Source organism: Astyanax mexicanus, chromosome 21 (genome assembly GCF_023375975.1).
Source record: "Astyanax mexicanus isolate ESR-SI-001 chromosome 21, AstMex3_surface, whole genome shotgun sequence".
In the NCBI taxonomy this organism is placed as follows: Eukaryota; Metazoa; Chordata; class Actinopteri; order Characiformes; family Acestrorhamphidae; genus Astyanax; species Astyanax mexicanus.
Window position 1 is genome coordinate 39621098 of NC_064428.1, and position 19160 is coordinate 39640257.

The 19160-nt window shown below is 37.5% G+C and overlaps 2 protein-coding genes across 5 annotated transcripts in view; one reads left to right on the forward strand and one right to left on the reverse strand.

The window, feature by feature from the left end:
- LOC107197313 (B-cell receptor CD22-like) overlaps positions 1-19160 on the reverse strand; it is a 191480-nt gene that overhangs the window by 87532 nt on the left and 84788 nt on the right. The window lies entirely within an intron of this gene.
- LOC103035924 (CMRF35-like molecule 8) overlaps positions 1-19160 on the forward strand; it is a 39099-nt gene that overhangs the window by 15955 nt on the left and 3984 nt on the right. Inside the window, exon 3 of the mRNA XM_049469539.1 lies at positions 17344-17460. Coding sequence (XP_049325496.1) covers positions 17344-17460 — 117 coding nt within the window. The remainder of the gene's footprint in view (positions 1-17343; positions 17461-19160) is intronic.

A 19160-nucleotide genomic window follows, 5' to 3' on the forward strand; every position in this document is an offset into this window, starting at 1 on the left:
ACCCTACTACCTCACTGGACTCTATTGCACACTGTGAAATAGAGGTAATTACTACCTCACTGGTCTTTTTTGCACACTGCATAATTTGCACACTGTCTTGTTATTTATTATTCTTTGTCTGTATGGTGTTGTATTGTCTGTCTGCACTTTTGTACTGTTGCACTTATTGTTCTGTCTACACTGTGTTTATGTGCACCATGGTCCCTGGAGGAACGTTGTTTCGTTTCACTGTGTACTCTGTATATAGCTGAAATGACAATAAAAACCACTTTGACTTTGACTTTGGCTGCCTGTTTCAGTAGCTCCGTCTCCTTTGTGGTTTTTTTTTTAGTTTTTTACGTTTATTTATTGTCTCTGTGCTACTACACACGTCTAGTGTGCATCTTATTTATAACCTACGGAATATCGGCGAGGAATATCGTGTTTATTCCCGTGAAGAACTGCTGGCCCTTCGACCCGCGGGACGTGGGGGCATTGTCCACACGATACTGGGGGAACTGAGGAGGAAATACCGAGGCTGCAGGGCCGGAGCTAAGCTAAAGGCTAAGCTAAATGCTAAGAAGTCGGAGAAGCGGTGGAGGTACAAACCCTCAGTTCCGTTGGTGGTTATGGGGAATGTCAACTCACTGACCAACAAAACCAACGAGCTAGACTGTCTGGTAAAGAATCAGAGGGAGTATAGTGTGCTGTGTTTCACCGAGGCCTGGCTCACCCCCGAAACGCCGGATGCTAACGTGGAGCTACCTGGCTTCTCTACAGTGAGGGCGGACAGGGACCCGGCGGGATCGCGCTTTTCATTAACAAGAGATGGTGCAACCCTGGACATGTAAACGTGAAGGAGGTGATCTGCTGTCGGGATATTGAACTGTTAGCGGTGAGTCTCTGACCTTATTACATGCCGCGGGAGCTTTCTCACGCGATCCTCGTCTGTGTTTACATTCAGCCGAGAGCGGACGTGCAGGCGGCATGTGACGTCATCCACTCCACTGTTGCAGCGCTGCAGACACAGCACCCTGACGCCTTCTATGTGATTACTGGTGATTTTAATCACGTAACGCTGGACTCTACACTGCCTGCCTTTTTCCAGTTTGTGGACTGTCCCACCAGGAAGAACAGAACCATAGACTTGCTGTATGCTAATGTGAGGGATGCATACAGGGCTATTCCACTACCACCGCTGGGGAGATCAGATCACAACCTGGTCTTCCTACAGCCTCAGTACAAACCACTGGTACTGAGGCAGCCCACTACCACACGCTCATTCAGAGTCTGGTCTCCTGAAGCAGAGGAAGCCCTAAGGGACTGCTATGACACCACTGACTGGAGCGTGCTGCTGCACCCACATGGCGAGGACATTGAGGGGGTGACTCACTGTGTTACAGACTACTTGAATTTCTGTATGGATGTTGCTGTTCCCACAAAGACTGTACGCTGCTTTCCAAACAACAAACCTTGGATTACCATCACCGTCAAGGACCTCCTCAACCAAAAGAAGAGGGCGTTCAAAGATGGAAACCTGGTAGAGCTGAAGCGCATACAGGGGGAACTCAAGGTACGTCTTAAAGAGGCCAAGGAGTCTTACAGGAAAAAGGTGGAAAGAAATAACTTTTACAGCAGGTTTGACTGTCCTGCTCCTGCTGCCCCCTCCTCCTACAGCTTCACCATCTCCATCCCCTTCAACTCCAACTCCACCATCTTCATCATCACCACCATTACCCTCACCTCCATCTTCATCACCACCACCACCATCTCCTCCATCATCATCACCCTCACCTCCACCATCTTCATCACCACCACCATCACCCTCACCCCCACCATCTTCATCATCATCATCATCATCACCACCATCAACACTATCAGCTGGCAGACAAATCAGCTCCTCCAGTCCACCAACCTTTACTGCAGAGCGTACAGCACTATTTTTATAGTTCTACCATATTTGAATTTGAATTTGAATTTATTGAAAGGATAGCCCCTTGAGATGTGACATCTCATTTTCAAGGGGGTCCTATAAATACATACACAAAACAAACAAGCAAAAAAAACAACAAAAAACATTTACACACTAAACATACATTGCACATACATATACAGCTCACTTTCCCCCAGAACTCAACTTATCAAATTATATCACTCTATACTTATAATATTCCAATACAGATAACTGAAAACAATTAAGAAACAGAGTTGTTTTAAGATGAAAAAAATATATAACATTGCATATATAACAAATATAACATCAATCGGTACTTTTATTTTAATACCAATACAAACAACAGAAAAATATATATAAATAAATAAATTAAAAACATAAACACGTAGTTTTAAGATAAGAAAATAAACATTTCCTGAAGCAGTGAAGTGAAGTTAATTTTTTTAAAGAAAAAGGAAGATTATTCCAGTCAGAAGGAGCTTTGTAATTAAAAGACCTTCGCCCTACTTCTTTAGAGATTCTAGGAACAAAGAAAAAAGGATATTGCATATGCCGAAGAGAATAAGAAGATTTAAATAGAACAAAAAACTGTTTTAAGTAGGGTGGACAATCCAAATAAATACATTTAAAAATAAACTGTACCCAGTGATATTGTCTTCTAGATTTAGGTTGCAACCAATTAATTGATTCGAACATAAAACAGTGATGAGTTCTATATGGACATCTCAAAACAAACCTACACAAAGAGTTAAACACAACATTAAGAGGTCTTAAGTGAATTTCAGAGGTGTTCATATAAACTATATCAGCATAATCAATAATAGGTAAAATTAATTGAGAAACCAATCTTTTTCTAATATGAAACGTAAAACAATTAATTGCTCGATAAAGTGAACTCAAACAACCATATGTTTTTTTAATAATATAGTCAACATGGGGTTTAAAGGAAAATTCAGAGTCAACCCAAAGACCAAGATATTTAAATGAATCAACTTTTTCAAGAGGTGATCCATCATCAAAATAAATATGTAGATCCCTTAAATTAGGAGAAACATGCTGCATACCAAACAACATGCAACAAGACTTCTTCTTATTCAATATAAGTTTATTATCATAGAGCCAATTTTGGACCAAATTAAACTCAGACTGTAATGAATTCTGAATTTGTAACAAATCCGAATTAGAAACATAAATAACAGTATCATCCGCATATAAGTGAACAAAACATTGTGAGCAAATCTGAGGCAAGTCATTAATAAAAATAGAAAAAAGCAGGGGTCCCAAAATGGAACCTTGAGGAACACCTTTATCAACTATTAAATAGTCAGATTGACTTCCCTGAAAAACCACACACTGACGTCTATTATGAAGATAAGCACTAAACCATAGTAAAGCATTTTGACTTAGACCAATAGAATAAAGCTTATCCAAAAGAAGATAATGATCAACCATATCAAAGGCTTTAGATAGATCGATAAAGATTGCACCTGTATATTGACTTTTATCAAAAGATGAGAACACATCGTTAGAAACTTTTATGAGAGCTGTAATAGTGGAATAATTAGATCTAAAACCAGACTGAGATAAAGATAAAATATTAAACTTATTAATATACTCAGATAATTGATTAAAGATGAGTTTCTCAAAAATTTTAGCTATAACACAAATAATAGAAATTGGCCGATAATTATTTAAGTCAGATTGATCTCCGCTTTTAAAAAGAGGAGTAACTCTAGCGCATTTCCAGATTTGAGGAACTGAACATGATAACAGGGACAAGTTAAATAAGTCAGCAAGGGGATACATTATTATGTGAGCAACTATTTTAATGAACTTGGTTTCCAATCCATCAGGACCAGCACAACAACCTACTTTCAGCTCAGATATCGCTTGAAATACATCAGTGGGCAAAATATTAGTAAACGAAAATGAACTATTTAGAGTATCAGATTTTAAAACATTTGCCAGACAATAAGATTTTGGATATTGGGGACCACAAATAGAAGAAAAGTACTGATTAAAAGCCTGAGCAATTTGTAAAGGATCAGAAATAGTTTTATCATTAAATCTTATCTCGTTTATGAAGCTTTTATCAGTTTTATTTAAAACCTGATTCAACTGTCTCCAAAACTGCTTAGGATGATTAAAATCCTGAGAAAGGCTCTCTTTATAATAGTTAGATTTGGCATTCCTTGTTTTTGTCTTACACAAATTCCTCAAACATCTATACGTTTCCCAATCAGCACAATCTTTAGACAAGCGATATTTGGCCCAGGCTTATCCCTTTGTTTAAAAAGACTAATAAGATGTGAACTAATCCATGGTAGATGTCTACCTTTAACTCTGATTGTTTTCAAAGGAGCATGTTTATCAATCACATTAACAACTTCAGAGTAAAAGAAATCCCATGCTTCATCTACAAAAGGAATTAACTGGAATCGATTCCAATTAACATTAATTATATCTTGAATAAAATTATCAACATTCATATTCTTATTCTGTCTCAATCTAATATACCTAGGAGGAGAGCGTGGAGTTTTAATTTTCCATACACAGAATATGATCGAATGATCACTCAAACAATCTGACATAACACCAGATTTAATTATTCTTTCTGGGTTAGTCACCAGTATCCAGTCAATTAAAGAAGAAGACTGGTTGACCACCCTAGTGGGTTGATTAATTAACTGCGTCAGATTTACACTACCAAATAAATGTCTATCTTTAGAAGATGAACGGTCCAGCCAGTTTCTATTAAAGTCTCCCAAAATGATCATTTCACTGTGCCTCTCAAGAGAATTAATAGTTGACAAAATACACTTAGTAGAGTCAATTGGAGCATGAGGAGGTCTATAGATATTACCAATAATTAAGTGTTTCTTATCATGAAAATTAATATGAATAAACAAACATTCAAAGTGCGCTGGCTCTACTTTAGGAGCAACACGCACAGAAATCAATCTTGAAGAAACATAAGTAGCAACTCCACCTCCTCTAGATGCCCTATCAGCTCTATATAAAACAAAATGATCTATTTTTATATCATTATCAGAAATATTGCTATGCAACCATGTTTCAGAAATAGTGACAATATCTGGTTTATAGAAGTTTATCCAGGCTCTAAGAAGATCAATTTTTGAAACAAGGCTCCTAATATTTAAATGAATAACCTTCAATCCTTTGACTAATTCAATTGTACCTACTTAAATTGCAAAAAATATAAAGTTGAGTTTGAAAGGAAGATGATGGAGGAAAGAAGAGCAGCACACAGACACACACACACAGACACACGCAAACAGACACACGCACACAAACACACACACACAGACACACGCACACAGACACACATGCCTATGAAGTAAAATAATAAGAAAAAAAAAAGAGTGAGCAACAGCAGGTTTAGTCTGCACATAAATAAAAAGAAAAAAGAGAAGGGCCTTTTCATTCATATTATAAATAAATAGATAGAAAAATCAACAAACATATGAATAATATATTAAACATTTAAATGCACTTAAACAAAGCCAGGTAACAATGCAATGTCCATTCATAGGTGACAGACTTTTGTCCAGACAAACAAAATCAAAAGACAAGCAATTTGCCTAATGATTTACTCACTAGATCAGAGGAGATGACGGTAAAGTTTTGACAAAAAGGTCAGCTTCTTCAGGGCAACGGAATAGTTTTGGCTTTCCATCCACTGTGACTCTCAGTGTACAGGGGTACAGCAAAGAGTATTTAATATCAGCAGCACGGAGGATCTTCTTGACAGCATCAAACTCTCGACGTTTCTTGACCAAACCAGCACTGAAATCAGGGTAAATATGAATGCGGGTGCCGCTGTAGGTTAGCACCCCTTTTGCCCTTGCCAGACGTAGGATCTTTACTTTGTCCTGGAAATGCAAGAACTTAACCAAGATGGGTCTAGGAGCAGATTGAGCATTGGTGCCAAAAATAGGAGTGCGGTGAGCCCTTTCAATAACCGGCATAGTGGAAAAGTTTTCACATCCCAGAAGCAATGGAATCATCTTGTTCATGAACACAATCATATCTCTTCCTTCACTTTTCTCTGGAACACCAATAAAGCGAAGGTTGGATGACCGGTTTCTATTCTCTGCATCTTCCACTTTGTCTTTCAAGTAGGCATTTTCTTTTTCAAGAGTTTGTACACGTTTAGTCAAATCATCAACATTGTCTTCATTCGAACTCACCCTTTGTTCAAGCTCAGAAATTTGCTCACACAATGAATTCAAAGATCCTTGAATATTTTGAAGTCCTGTTTGAATGGTCTCAGTCTTTGAGTCAAAGTGAGCAGTCATTTCAGTTTTAAACTGCTTAATTGCATCCAATATTGTTTGGAGGGAAGCCTCAGCCACATGATCCATTGTGTGAACCAAACAATTGTCTGCACAAGGCAAAACAAAGCTTCCACAACAGCAAATATCCAGCAAACGTCAAATATTAAGTTAATAAACTAAAAAATAAACATAAACAGATCAAAAGAACCAATTAATACTGGCCCAAATGGGAAAAGCAGACTAAACCCAGCAGCAAACACTCAAGGTAATCCAGCCATGGCGGCCATTTTGCACTAGTAGTTCTTTCACTAGTTAATTCATCTACTGTTTACGTAGCTTTTGCACTGCTAAATTTAAATAATTATATAACTGTGTATTCTGTTGTGTTTTGGTCCCGGTCTCTGCCCTAGCCATCAGTGTTCTCACCTTGTGTCTTGTTTGTAACCCCGCCCCCTCATTATCCTGGCCCAGGTGTTCCTCACTCTCCTGGTCTATTTAAGCCCCTTTGTTTCAGTGGTCCTTGTGGAGTCTTTTGTGTGCTACCTTGCTGTGTATATGGCAGGTTGGGTTTTGATTCTAATGTTACTGTTTTCTTAGTTTTGATTATTTGTTCATCTCATCTTTATTATTTGAGTTATTTCAGTCTTGTATTCTTGTTTTGTTTTTCCCCGTGTTTGCTTTTTGTTTTATTTGCTGTAGTTTTCTGTTTGATATTAAAGTTATATCTGCATTTACATCCATCCTCTCCACCCTTATTCGTGACACATGCTACTTGCTTCTACATGCAATTCTTAACAAAGCAGAGCTAAACAGTTTTATGAAGTGTTTCCTCCAGAGAACTGGCTTCTTGTTGATGTGTACAAACGTTTGAGTGATCTTTGAATAATGTAAACTTAATCATCTGTACTGTTTATGATTGACAGATACACACTATGAGAAGAGTATCAGTGTGAATGGTCACGTAGGACAAACAGTGAAAATCAGCTGCAATTACCCACAATCCCTCATCAGTAAACCCAAGTTTCTCTGTAGGAGAGCAAGCACTTCTTACTGTGGTTCTACAAAATATGTTAAAGAGAGTAAAAGATGGATAAAGAAGGGAAAATTCTCTCTGTATGACGACAGAAAAACAGAGATCTTCACTGTGAGAATCAGAAATGTAACTGAGGGAGATTCTGGTGAATACTGGTGTGGAGCTGAATCAGACTGGAAATCTGATCACGGATACAAGATATATTTCACACAGGTCAAACTCACAGTTACTGGTGAGTAGATATTTGATTATTTGTATTTTGTCATTATGTACACACAAAACAAACCCCTCATTAAATTGTCCATTTCTCAAGTTAATTCATGTTCTTTAAAAAAGAAAAAAAACGGCAGTCAGATTTTGCTTATAAAACGGATATCCACAGAACACTGAACATAAACTGGAATGAGAGAAATTACATAAACCAATTTAAGTTCACTTTGAGTTGGAATGTATACATACATCCATACATACATGTATACAACCAAATACATATATACTTTATTAATAAAACATCAATTTAAATCTTCATTTTCAGAACCAGAAGTAGAGGCAATGACTCCATCTTCTCCACCATCTTCTTCACCATCCTCTACCCCATCCTCTACACCATCCTTTACACCATCTCCCCCAACATTAAGCTCTACTCCACAGAACACAGAGGAAACCACAACTTCACCTCACGCAACACCTAAACCCACTGGAACATCCTCAACTGAGACAAATAAACAAACAGGTACACCATATACACTCTGATAAAAAATGTTTAATTATAATAAAAATGTCAGATTTAAACTTTTTCTTTGTTTCTTTACCTCTAGATACTACACTCCACATATATAATTACCAATTATATCTAACCCTCAAATATAACTAAATAAAACAACAAATTCCGAATTGCATATATTGATGTACTAATTTATTAATACACTTAATTCTTATCCTCAGCACTAGTGTTTCCTGTTGTGATTCCTGTAGTATCTGTGGTTCTGGTGCTGTTTCTGAGTGCACTCTTATTCTTCATTCTCAGAAAGAGAAGACAAACTTCAGGTACAACTGCCACACCCACACATTCAATACCTACATAGTTTTCATGGCTTAGATGCATCGTCCATATATGTGTGTGTGTGCGAGTGTGTTCACGGCAGCTCGTGCTCTTGCTGTTCATCATTACTGACCTATGGCCAGTTAGCATGGACGCTAATCCTGCTTACTACCTGTTAAGCCATCTGCTACTTTCATTCACGCTTCATTTAAAATTCATCAAAATTAGACTAAGATGTTAAAATACACTTAAAATACATTAAGCTCTATTAATACTTTGCATAACACTTTATAAATACACAGATTAAACACAGTTAAGCTCTGTATAAACATTGCATCACACTGGTGAGCCATAACTTTAGAATCACCTTCTTGTTTCTGCTGGTTTCTTTGTAGCTGGTTTTAATATTGTGGCGGAAGCTTGTGTCATCATTACTCTAACATTAACGTTAATCCTAGAGTTCTGTGTTAGTCATTTAATTAATTGAAATAACTAAATCCAAATAGTAAATAGATTTAGTGTCAAATATTGAATAGTGGGTTTTATTATGGATCATTACAGAAACTTTACTATAATAGTACCAAGTATTCATACAATGAGGAAAAGTAAATCCTGCGTAGAAGAAAAAGATTAATAAGGTTGCTTGATTGATAATCATTTTGTAATAAACGCATCACAGATCATTGAATTATAACTGAATACGATCATAACATGCCGAGATTCCCACGTCTACTACCTTATAATTTATCTTTCTCTGTAAACAAGAGCTCAGGGTTTAAACTAATAGTCAGGTGCTGCCCTCTACTGTTAATGAGTGGATATGCATAAAATAACTAAATCAAGTTTGATGATACACTTTATTGTATTAATATCACCTTTGATACCATATCATCAAATGTTGTTTCTGTTTGTATTTGGGTTACACGGTGAACTGCAGTTACCTCAGATGCTTTACATGCATGTAGAGATACACAAATATAAACTACAAATACATACTAACACCAAAAGAAATGTTCATTTCTCTACAGGGTTAGAAACAGTCACACAATCTTCCAGAAATGTGAGTAAAATATATATAAAAAAGTAAAAAACAATTTGTTGCTTCAATTACTGTTTCACATGTGAGAGTTTTAATGAAGACATTCAATAAACTTTATGAATGCTGCTTCTGTCGTTTCAGGATGATGGGAATTATGACAATGATGTAGATTTGTTCCATCTTCAGACAAGTGCCAACCAATCAGATTCAATCTACCAGAGCCTAAACCCCAACACCAACCAATCAGATTCAGTCTACCGGAGTCTGAAACCGAACACCAACCAATCAGATTCAATCTACCAGAGCCTAAACCCCAACACCAACCAATCAGATTCAGTCTACCAGAGTCTGAAACCCAACACCAACAAATCAGATTCAGTCTGCAAGAGTCTGATGCCCAACACCAACCAATCAGATTCAGTCTGCTAGAGTCTGATGCCCAACACCAACCAATCAGATTCAATTCACTTTTATCTAATCTGAAGTTTTAATGCTATACATTTGGAAATTACTTTTATTGCTACAAGAAGTATATATTGCAAAGTACTTTTATAGTATTAAATGTTAAAATGTGTGTATTGTTGTTCTGTTATGTACATAACTGCTCTTTCCTTGCCATAGTGTACTAAAATTTACAATAATTACTTACTGCTCAGAAACAATACAATAATGCATTGTAAGAAACAATAATGAAATGTACTTTAAATACATAAAGTTACTTATAGTTGTATCAAGAAGCTGATAATTTGTGTTCATTATACGTCTCATAATTAAATTAAAATATATGTTTATAAACAGTGTTTGCTGACTCTAGTTTTTGTACTGATGATATAAGAGATTATAGAGTCCTTTTATTAACTGTAACAGATTTATTTTTCCTGTAATTAACATGAGGTCAGTAGGTGACAGCTGTAACAACAGCGCCCCCTCTGTTTCCACTCTGTAAATGCAGCCTGTATTACCCCCCCTTCAAGCCTTAAAACCTTCAGATTAATACAGCTTTAACAACACAAACACAAATCCAGCACTATTTGAGTGATATACTGTGTTTATATGTATGTATGTGAAATTCTGAAAGTATTTGGAGTGTTTGATGTTTACAGAAATAATATTTAATGTGTTACTAGCAGAATAAAGGAAAGCATTAATGTACAGAAATAAAAAAGTTAAATAAATTAGAATTGTATGTAAAGATAAAATAACAGATATTAAAAACTGCTTTAAAAACAGCACAGAAACACTGCTTTTTACTTCAGGTGATCTTGAAGAAGCTTTTCACACATCATATAAAAAAATGCCTGCAGCTCTGACTTCCTGAGGGCCACACAGGAAGTGGTCATAACCAGTCAGTTTATAAGTAAGAAGCAGCAGAAGACACACTGAAGAAAACAGAGAGCCTCTAATATCAGTCTGAAGAGAACTAGTGTTGGTAAAGGTCTATAAAACTGAACTCAGGATGAAGATCCTCCTCTATCTATTTTATTAAAGGCGAGGAGACGAAAGTCAGAGATGTGCGTCCGGACGGGACTAAAATTACCGGAGGAGCACGGAGTTCAGAGAAAAACAGTAGATAATTCAGCCTGTAATTTTCTCAGAGGACGTCTGAGAAAAACACCTACATGATCGTTCTGGATGGGAATAAAATCACAGAGGATAAAAAAAAAAACATAAGACAAAATTACCCCAGAACCCCCTGAGAAACTAATCCTGTCCAGATAGGGCTTAAAACATAACCAAACTCAATAATAAAAGCACTGCTTATACTTTTTGTTTTGGGCTTCTGGTGTTTAATCTTCTTTTCTTTTTCTTTCTTTTCTTTACTTTTACTCTTTAACCAACTTTTACCAGTCACCGCTCTACAAAGGTGCAACAGAGAGGAGTCTGAGAGGTTTGACTGGGGTATATATTGTGTGCGGCACAGATGCAGCTGGTTGGCACTAATCAGCGCTGGGGATTCTGGGAGTTGTAGTTTTGAGATTCAACTCTCCTACTGCTTCCTCTACATCTACCAGCCCCCCCCCCCTGCTGGCAGTCTGTGGTGCAGCACTGACCATTACATGCCTGAACAACATCACAACCCCACACATAGTGCTGGGTGCAACTACTTGAATATTTTTAAGTTTTCTCACAATTTAAAATAGATTATCAGTGAATATTAGGTGACTCAGGTCGGGTATCATTGCTTTTCTTTAACAAAAGTACATAAAAAGTAAATAAGCATACCATACAATTCTGAACTGCTCTGTATGTATTGCTTCAACAAAGTATTTTAAAGGTTACTGCAGTTGACTGTAGTTAATGTTGCTGCTAATAGTTCACACTGGGGTCATAAGAAAAGAGAACTCTCTCTCTCTCTCGTTCTCTCTCTCTCTCACTTGGTGCAAAGGGGAAATAGGCGTGATAATCGTTCTGGTTAGCTGAACCACAAGCAGATGAACAGTCTAAGACTCACCACAGACCCAGAAGTAGAAGAAGATAAATGAAAATCTAAACTGCTTACGCTCTTTTAACACTGACCCTGAGATAATATGGGTAAAACTAACCTGACTCTGAAGATCCTCCTCATCTTCACCCTCTACCTGATCTCAGGTAAGAAACTGATCTTCTAATTAATCAGAAATATCAGATATCAGTGTCTAATGAAGAGTTTAATTAGAGGGACATTTGGTCTCTTTTAATAGGTGGTGGAGCCTCCAGTGAAGTGAGGGGATATTCAGGAGGAGGAGTTCTCATCAAGTGTAAATATGATAGAAGATACACATCAAACAAAAAGTACTTCTGTAAGGTTTCTAGGATGAAATGTAGTGACCTGATCAAGACAGGAGAAAAGAATAAATGGGTAAATACAGGAAGATTCTCACTGGTTGATAACACCAGCTCTGCAGAGTTCTGGGTGATGATCAGAGAACTCACTGTAGAAGATTCTGGAACGTACCAGTGTGCAGTTGATATATCGTCAAGAAAAGACATCTACACACCAGTGGAACTGAAGATACATGAAGGTGAGTAAAATATTAAAAATAATGAATTATGTTATTTTTAGCAGTGTACGAACAGATTCTCTTTAGAGACTTTCAGAGATGCTTGTCCCCAATGGTGTAAATCCTCATTATAATCTGCTGTGATAATGAAAGTGCATAGTGACTCATATGTGGAAATGGAGGGTTTATAAACCTGCAGGTGTCGGGCCACCAGTAGGCCGTAAAGCACCATGTAGTGTCTGTAGTGGGCTGGTAATGGCACTTAAAGTCATAAAACATCATTATAACAGCAGTTATAATGTAGTAAAAGTAGTTACAAACCAAGAAATGAATCATATTTGATCTTTAAGCATTATATAAACATTTTATAATGAGCCACATAACTGCATAACAGTGTAAGGTGGGCAATATGATAATATTTTATTGAATTGAGATACATTTTCTCATCGTATTGGTAATATGCTTTAAAAAGCATATTGAAGATATTATCTGTGCTTAAAGAACACTGACCCAACTGAAAGCTGATTAAATTGATAGAATTCACTGTACTATGCATGTATTTTATTTTAATAACATTTCTTAAAAATCTATTGCTGAAAAATAGTGCCTTACATCACATCAATGTCTTTAAATGTCATGATATAATATTTTTAACTATATCGGCCAACTTTTACAGTGCATGATTACATACACAACAGGCTGTGACTTTTATACTGCTCATATTCATATGTTTTCTAAAAATCTAAAAAAGCTCAATACTAACAGACACAGACATTAATGCTATTTGAAGGTGCCAGTGTTTAAACTGTATTGATGTTTAGTGAGTAAATACAGCTCTGGAAAAATATTAAGAGACCGATCAGTTTCTGAATCAGTTTCTCTGATTTTGCTATTTATAGGTTTATGTTTGAGTAAAATGAACATTGTTGTTTTATTCTATAAACTACAGACAACATTTATCCCAAATTCCAAATAAAAATATTCTCATTTAGAGCAGTTATTTACAGAAAATAACAAAAGATGCAGAGCTTTTAGCCCTCAAATAATACAAAGAAACCAAGTTTATAATCTTCTTCTTTAATCACAGTTTTCATGCATCTTCTTGGCATGTTCTCCTCCACCAGTCTTACACACTGCTTTTGGATAACTTTATGCTGCTTTACTCCTGGCTCAGAAATCCAAGCAGTTTAGTTTGGTGGTTTGATGGCTTGTGATCATCCATGTGATCATCTTGATTATATTCCAGAGGTTTTCAATTTGGTAAAATAATAAAAACCCATTGTTTTTAGGCGATCTTTTATTATTTTTTTTCCAGAGCTGTATGTATTCTGTTGTGTTTGGGTACTTTTGGAGACAGAGTAAGTTGAGTGTTGAGTCTGTATCCGTTATCCAATCTCTCCTCAGCACAGTTATAAATGAATGTGTATTTGATACCGCAATTTGTAGTAAACTACATTTTTACAATCATCATTGACAATTATATTGACCAGTAAGTGTACTATACAAGACTATTACCACATATTATATCTTATTAATTCTGTGCCTTGTATTGATTGGCCTAGGCCAGAAACCAGGGGTGTCAATCGTATCCACATTAGGCCGGTGTTGCTGCAGGTTTTCATTCTAAACAAGCAGCAGCTAAACCTTATTTCATCTTATTTTACCAGACGTTTGCAAATAAACTTGACTTGTTTAAAAAATGTATTGGTTGTAGAAACTATGAATATGGGCTTCCCAACCTGTTACATATGTTACCTGCTTCTACACGCTTTTTTTTAATGAAGTATGTTTCCTTCAGAGAAGTGACTTTTTGTAGACATGTATAAACCTTTAAATTAACTGTGTGGTGTACTGTAAACTTAATCATTTATATTGTGTTTTACTGACAGATCTACACTTTGAGAAGAGCATCAGTGTGAATGTTCATGTAGGACAAACAGTGAACATCAGCTGCAAATACCCAAAATCCCTCAGCAGTAAACCCAAGTTCCTCTGTAGGAGAAGGAGCACTGTGGACTGTTATTATACAGCATCTGTTAAACAGAGTAAAAGACGGAAAAAGGAGGGAAAAGTCTCTCTGTATGACAACAGAGCAAAGAGGACTTTCACAGTGAGCATCAGCAGTGTGACTGAGGGAGATTCTGGTGAATACTGGTGTGGAGCTGATTCAGACTGGGAATCTGATCGTGGATACAAGATTTACTTCACACAGATCAACCTCAGAGTTACTGGTGAGTAGATACTAACCCTCTACATTAGGGGTAGACAATTCTTAGTTCTGTAGAGCTGGACAGTTACTCAGTGCACGATGCAGTCCTCCAGGTGGAAAGAGGTCTCCGGTTGAGTGTACGCTGTGCACGATTGGCTGATTTTGGCTGAATGTAAATGGTTGTGTGTAAAACGTGATTGTAAAGTTATTTTGTTTTTCTAGAAAGACGGTATATAAGTGTACCTTCATGCAAAGTTCGTAAGTTGGCCAACTCAAACACAACCGATTTAAACTCATTAGTTAATTACCAAACAAAGTAGGTGTGTTTGAGAAGGACAAGTTCCAAACTTTGCTGGAAAACATCCCTCCAGGACTGGAGTAGTAAAGATATAGACTTAATGTGCACAGAGCTGTAAATTAGGATTATATCAGTGAATTAGAGAAAAATCCTATAGTTATTGCAGCAATAGATTGATATATTATTGGTTACACATCACTACGATGTTTAAACTAAAAACTGAATTAGAAGGTTAGTACCATTACCAACTACAGTGCATCATAAAAGTGAGTACACCCCTCACATTTCTGCAGATATTTAAGTTCATCTTGTCATGGGAAAACACTGACAACATGACACTTTGACACTTGAGGCGTGTACTCACTTTTGTGATGCACTGTATCTGCTAAGACTTTCTACTTGTAGTCTACAGCTGAAGGCTATTTACAGAAGTGAGAGTAATGCCTCGGCTTTTTAAAGAACATCTGCATGCAGCTCAGGAAGTGTGCAGTTAATAAGAGAGAGCATGCTTCAGAGTGCAGAGCTGTTTTAATGAGTATGTTTTTACATGTACTATAGGCCTCGGTGACCAACACTCTCTAAACTGTTGCAACATGATCAGTAGGGTAAACCGTATTTAAATGTTTGCTATTGTTGCTAGGTGCTTGCTATGGTGTTGCTAGGTGCTTGCTATGGCGTTGCTAGGTGCTTGCTATGGTGTTATTGGGCTGTTGCTGTTATGCTGTCAAATGGTTTATGTCATGTTGTTAGGCTGTCGCAACATGGTCACTAGGGTAAAACTGTATTTACTAAGTGTTTGCTACAAGTGGTACCTATGGTGTTGCTAGGTGGTTGCTGTGGTGTTGCTAGGTGGTTATGGTGTTGTAAGGTGGTTGCTGTTTTGCTGCCAAATGGTTTATGTCATGTTGCTAGGCTGTTGCAACATGGTCACTAGGGTAAAACTGTATTTACTAAGTGTTTGCTACAAGTGGTACCTATGGTGTTGCTAGGTGGTTGCTGTGGTGTTGCTAGGTGGTTATGGTGTTGTAAGGTGGTTGCTGTTTTGCTGCCAAATGGTTTATGTCATGTTGCTAGGCTGTCGCAACATGGTCAATAGGGTAAAACTGTATTTAAGTGTTTGCTACAAGTGGTACCTATGGTGTTGCTAGGTGGTTGCTATGGTGTTATTAGGTGGTTGCTGTTATGCTGCCAAATGGTTTGTCATGTTGCTAGGCTGTTGCAACATGGTCACTAGGGTAAAACTGTATTTACTAAGTGTTTGCTACAAGTGGTACCTATGGTGTTGCTAGGTGGTTGCTATGGTATTGCTAGGTGGTTATGGTGTTAGGTGGTTGCTGTTTTGCTGCCAAATGGTTTATGTCATGCTGCTAGGCTGTCACAACATGGTCACTAGGGTAAAACTGTATTTGCTAAGTTTTTGTTACAGGTGGTATCTATGGTGCTGCTAGGTGGTTGCTATGGTGTTGTTAGGTGGTTGCTGTTATGCTGCCAAATGGTTTCTGTCTTGTTCCTAGGCTGTTGCAACATGGTCACTAGGTTAAAACTTTGTTTGCTACAAGTGGTACCTACAATATTGTTAGGTGATTGCTATGGTGTTGCTGGGTGGTTGTTACGATGTTGCTATGGTGTTGCTTGGTGGTTGCTATTATGCTGCCAAGTGGTTTTGGTCATGTTGCTAGGTGGTTACCTTGGCTTTCATAGGTAGTCGCTACAGCATTTTAGGTGGATTACAGTGTTTTTAGTGGTTTCTAGGGTTGCTAGGTGGTTGTTATGCAGTTGATGTGAATTGAGCAACTAAAATCATATGAAACTCGGTAACTCAACATATTTTTCTAATAAACTGATAGATCTCAACAGAATCAGACAGGAAAGTATCATGCTTCATCCAGCCAACAAATATAAATTATTCTTCATAATTCTTTTATTATATACACATGAATATTTGTCATGTGCACATCTTCAGCCAATCATGGACAGTCCTTTGAATTTTTGCCACTGAAATTTTAGAATCTCTCTCACCTGATTGCACTCAAGTCTGGGTATAAATACCTGTGTACTTTCCTTCTCACTTTTCAAAGTATTGCCAACCATTCAGTTGCATATTAAGCATTATTTTTCACTCAAATCATTATTAAACAAAACACCATGAAACACAAACATCAACATCTACAACCATCATAAATACTTTAGTAATCCTGTCCACAAAATCAAATATCTCATATATCTTGTTCCTTTTTCGTCATTTTAAACAGAATTCAAACAAAAAGTGACTTTTTGACTCTAAAGTAGGAGCTTTTATGAGCTGTTCCAACTAAACTCAGTCATTACAGTTGTCTTCATGGGTCTGCTATCACTTGATTACAAGGTATCCTCAAATCATCTATGTTAAAATGAGAATTCTAGAGCAGTAAAAGTTGTATTAAAACACACTTGCATTTTTGTTAACAATTCCCTTTAAAGACACACAACTGCTAAGCTAATAACTTCTGTAAATTATACATTCATTACAGAACCAACAGTAAAACCATCAGCCTCACCATCAACAAGCTCAAAGCCAGGGACCACAGAAGCCACCACTTCCTCAACATCTACACCTACAGTAACTTCTGCATATAACACATCACCAGGTACAGTACTCTCCAAACCATGATTACCACTCTTTACCACTCTAAAATGTAAAGTTCTACGAGTTAACCACATTTCCCACAATCCACCTTCCCCAAAGGCCTAGGTCATGTGTCTATGTGCCAATCATGGACAGTTCCTTCAGATGTTTTCACAAATTTAAGAATGAATTTTACATGATATATATTATCATACATATAATCCGATGCTCCTTATGTACAAAAATAGACTAGAAAATAGACATTCTATGATAGTATGCCTTATAATCTGGTGCACCTTATAGCCCATAAATATATATATATATATATACAGTGAGTCCAAGAAGTATTTGATCCCTTGCTGATTTTCTTTGTTTGCCCACTAATAAAGAGACTATCCTTCTGCACTTTTAATGGTACATATATTCTAACATGGAGAGACAGAATATCAAGACAAAAATCCAGAATATAATTTTAAAGAATATATTTTAATTAATTTGTATTTCAATGAGGAAAATAAGTATTTGATCCCTCTTGCCAAACACACTCAATACTTAGTGGCAAAGCCTTTGTTTGCAAGCACAGCGGTGAGACGTTTGTTGTAGTTAACCACAAGTTTAGCACACACACCAGGGGGAATTTTGGCCCACTCTTCTTTGCAGATCCTCTCTAAATCATGAAGGTTGGTGGGGTGTCGCTTGGCAACTCTGACCTTCAGCTCCTTCCATAGATTTTCGATCGGATTGAGGTCTGGCGACTGGCTGGGCCACTCCATGACCTTAATGTGATTTTTCTTGAGCCAATCCTTTGTTGCCTTTGCTGTATGTTTAGGGTCGTTATCATGTTGGAAGACCCAACCACGGCCCATTTTCAGATCCCTGGCAGAGGGGAGGAGGTTGTCCCTCAGGATTGTGCGGTACATGGCTCCATCCATCTTCCCAGTGATGCGGTGAAGTAGCCCTGTACCCTTGGCAGAGAAACACCCCCAAAACATTATGCTTCCACCTCCATGCTTGACGGTGGGCACAGTGTTCTTGGGGTCATAGGCAGCATTTTTCTTCCTCCACACATGGCGGGTGGAGTTGAGGCCAAAAAGTTCAATTTTGGTCTCGTCTGACCACAAAACCTTCTCCCAATAACTTGGTTCATCTTTCAAATGATCATTGGCATACTTGAGGCGCGCCTCCACATGTGCTCTCTTCAGCAGGGGTACCTTTCGGGCACTGCAGGATGTGAATCCATTGTTGCACAAAGTGTTGCCAATTGTTTCCTTGCAAACTGTGGTCCCAGCTGCCTTCAGGTCATTTGCTAACTCCTGCCGAGTGGTTGCAGGACGATTTCTGACCGTTCTCAGCATCATTGCCACCCCACGAGGCGAAATCTTCTTTGGAGCACCGGGCCGAGGTCTGTTGATTGTCATGTTATACTCTTTAAACTTTCTGATAATTGCACCAATAGTTGTTACTTTCACATCCAACACCTTACTAATCTTTTTGTAGCCCATTCCAGCTTTGTGAAGGTCAACAATTCTGACTCTGAGGTCCTGTGACAGCTCTTTGGTTTTACCCATGTTGGAGACTTGAAATCTGTGTGATCTGTCTGATTCTGTGGACAGGTGTTTTTCACACAAGTGATTAGTGAGAACAGGTGGCTTCAGGTCAGGTAACAAGTTGATTGGGAGTGTCTAACTGGTCTGTAAAAGCCAGAACTGCTAATGAATACTA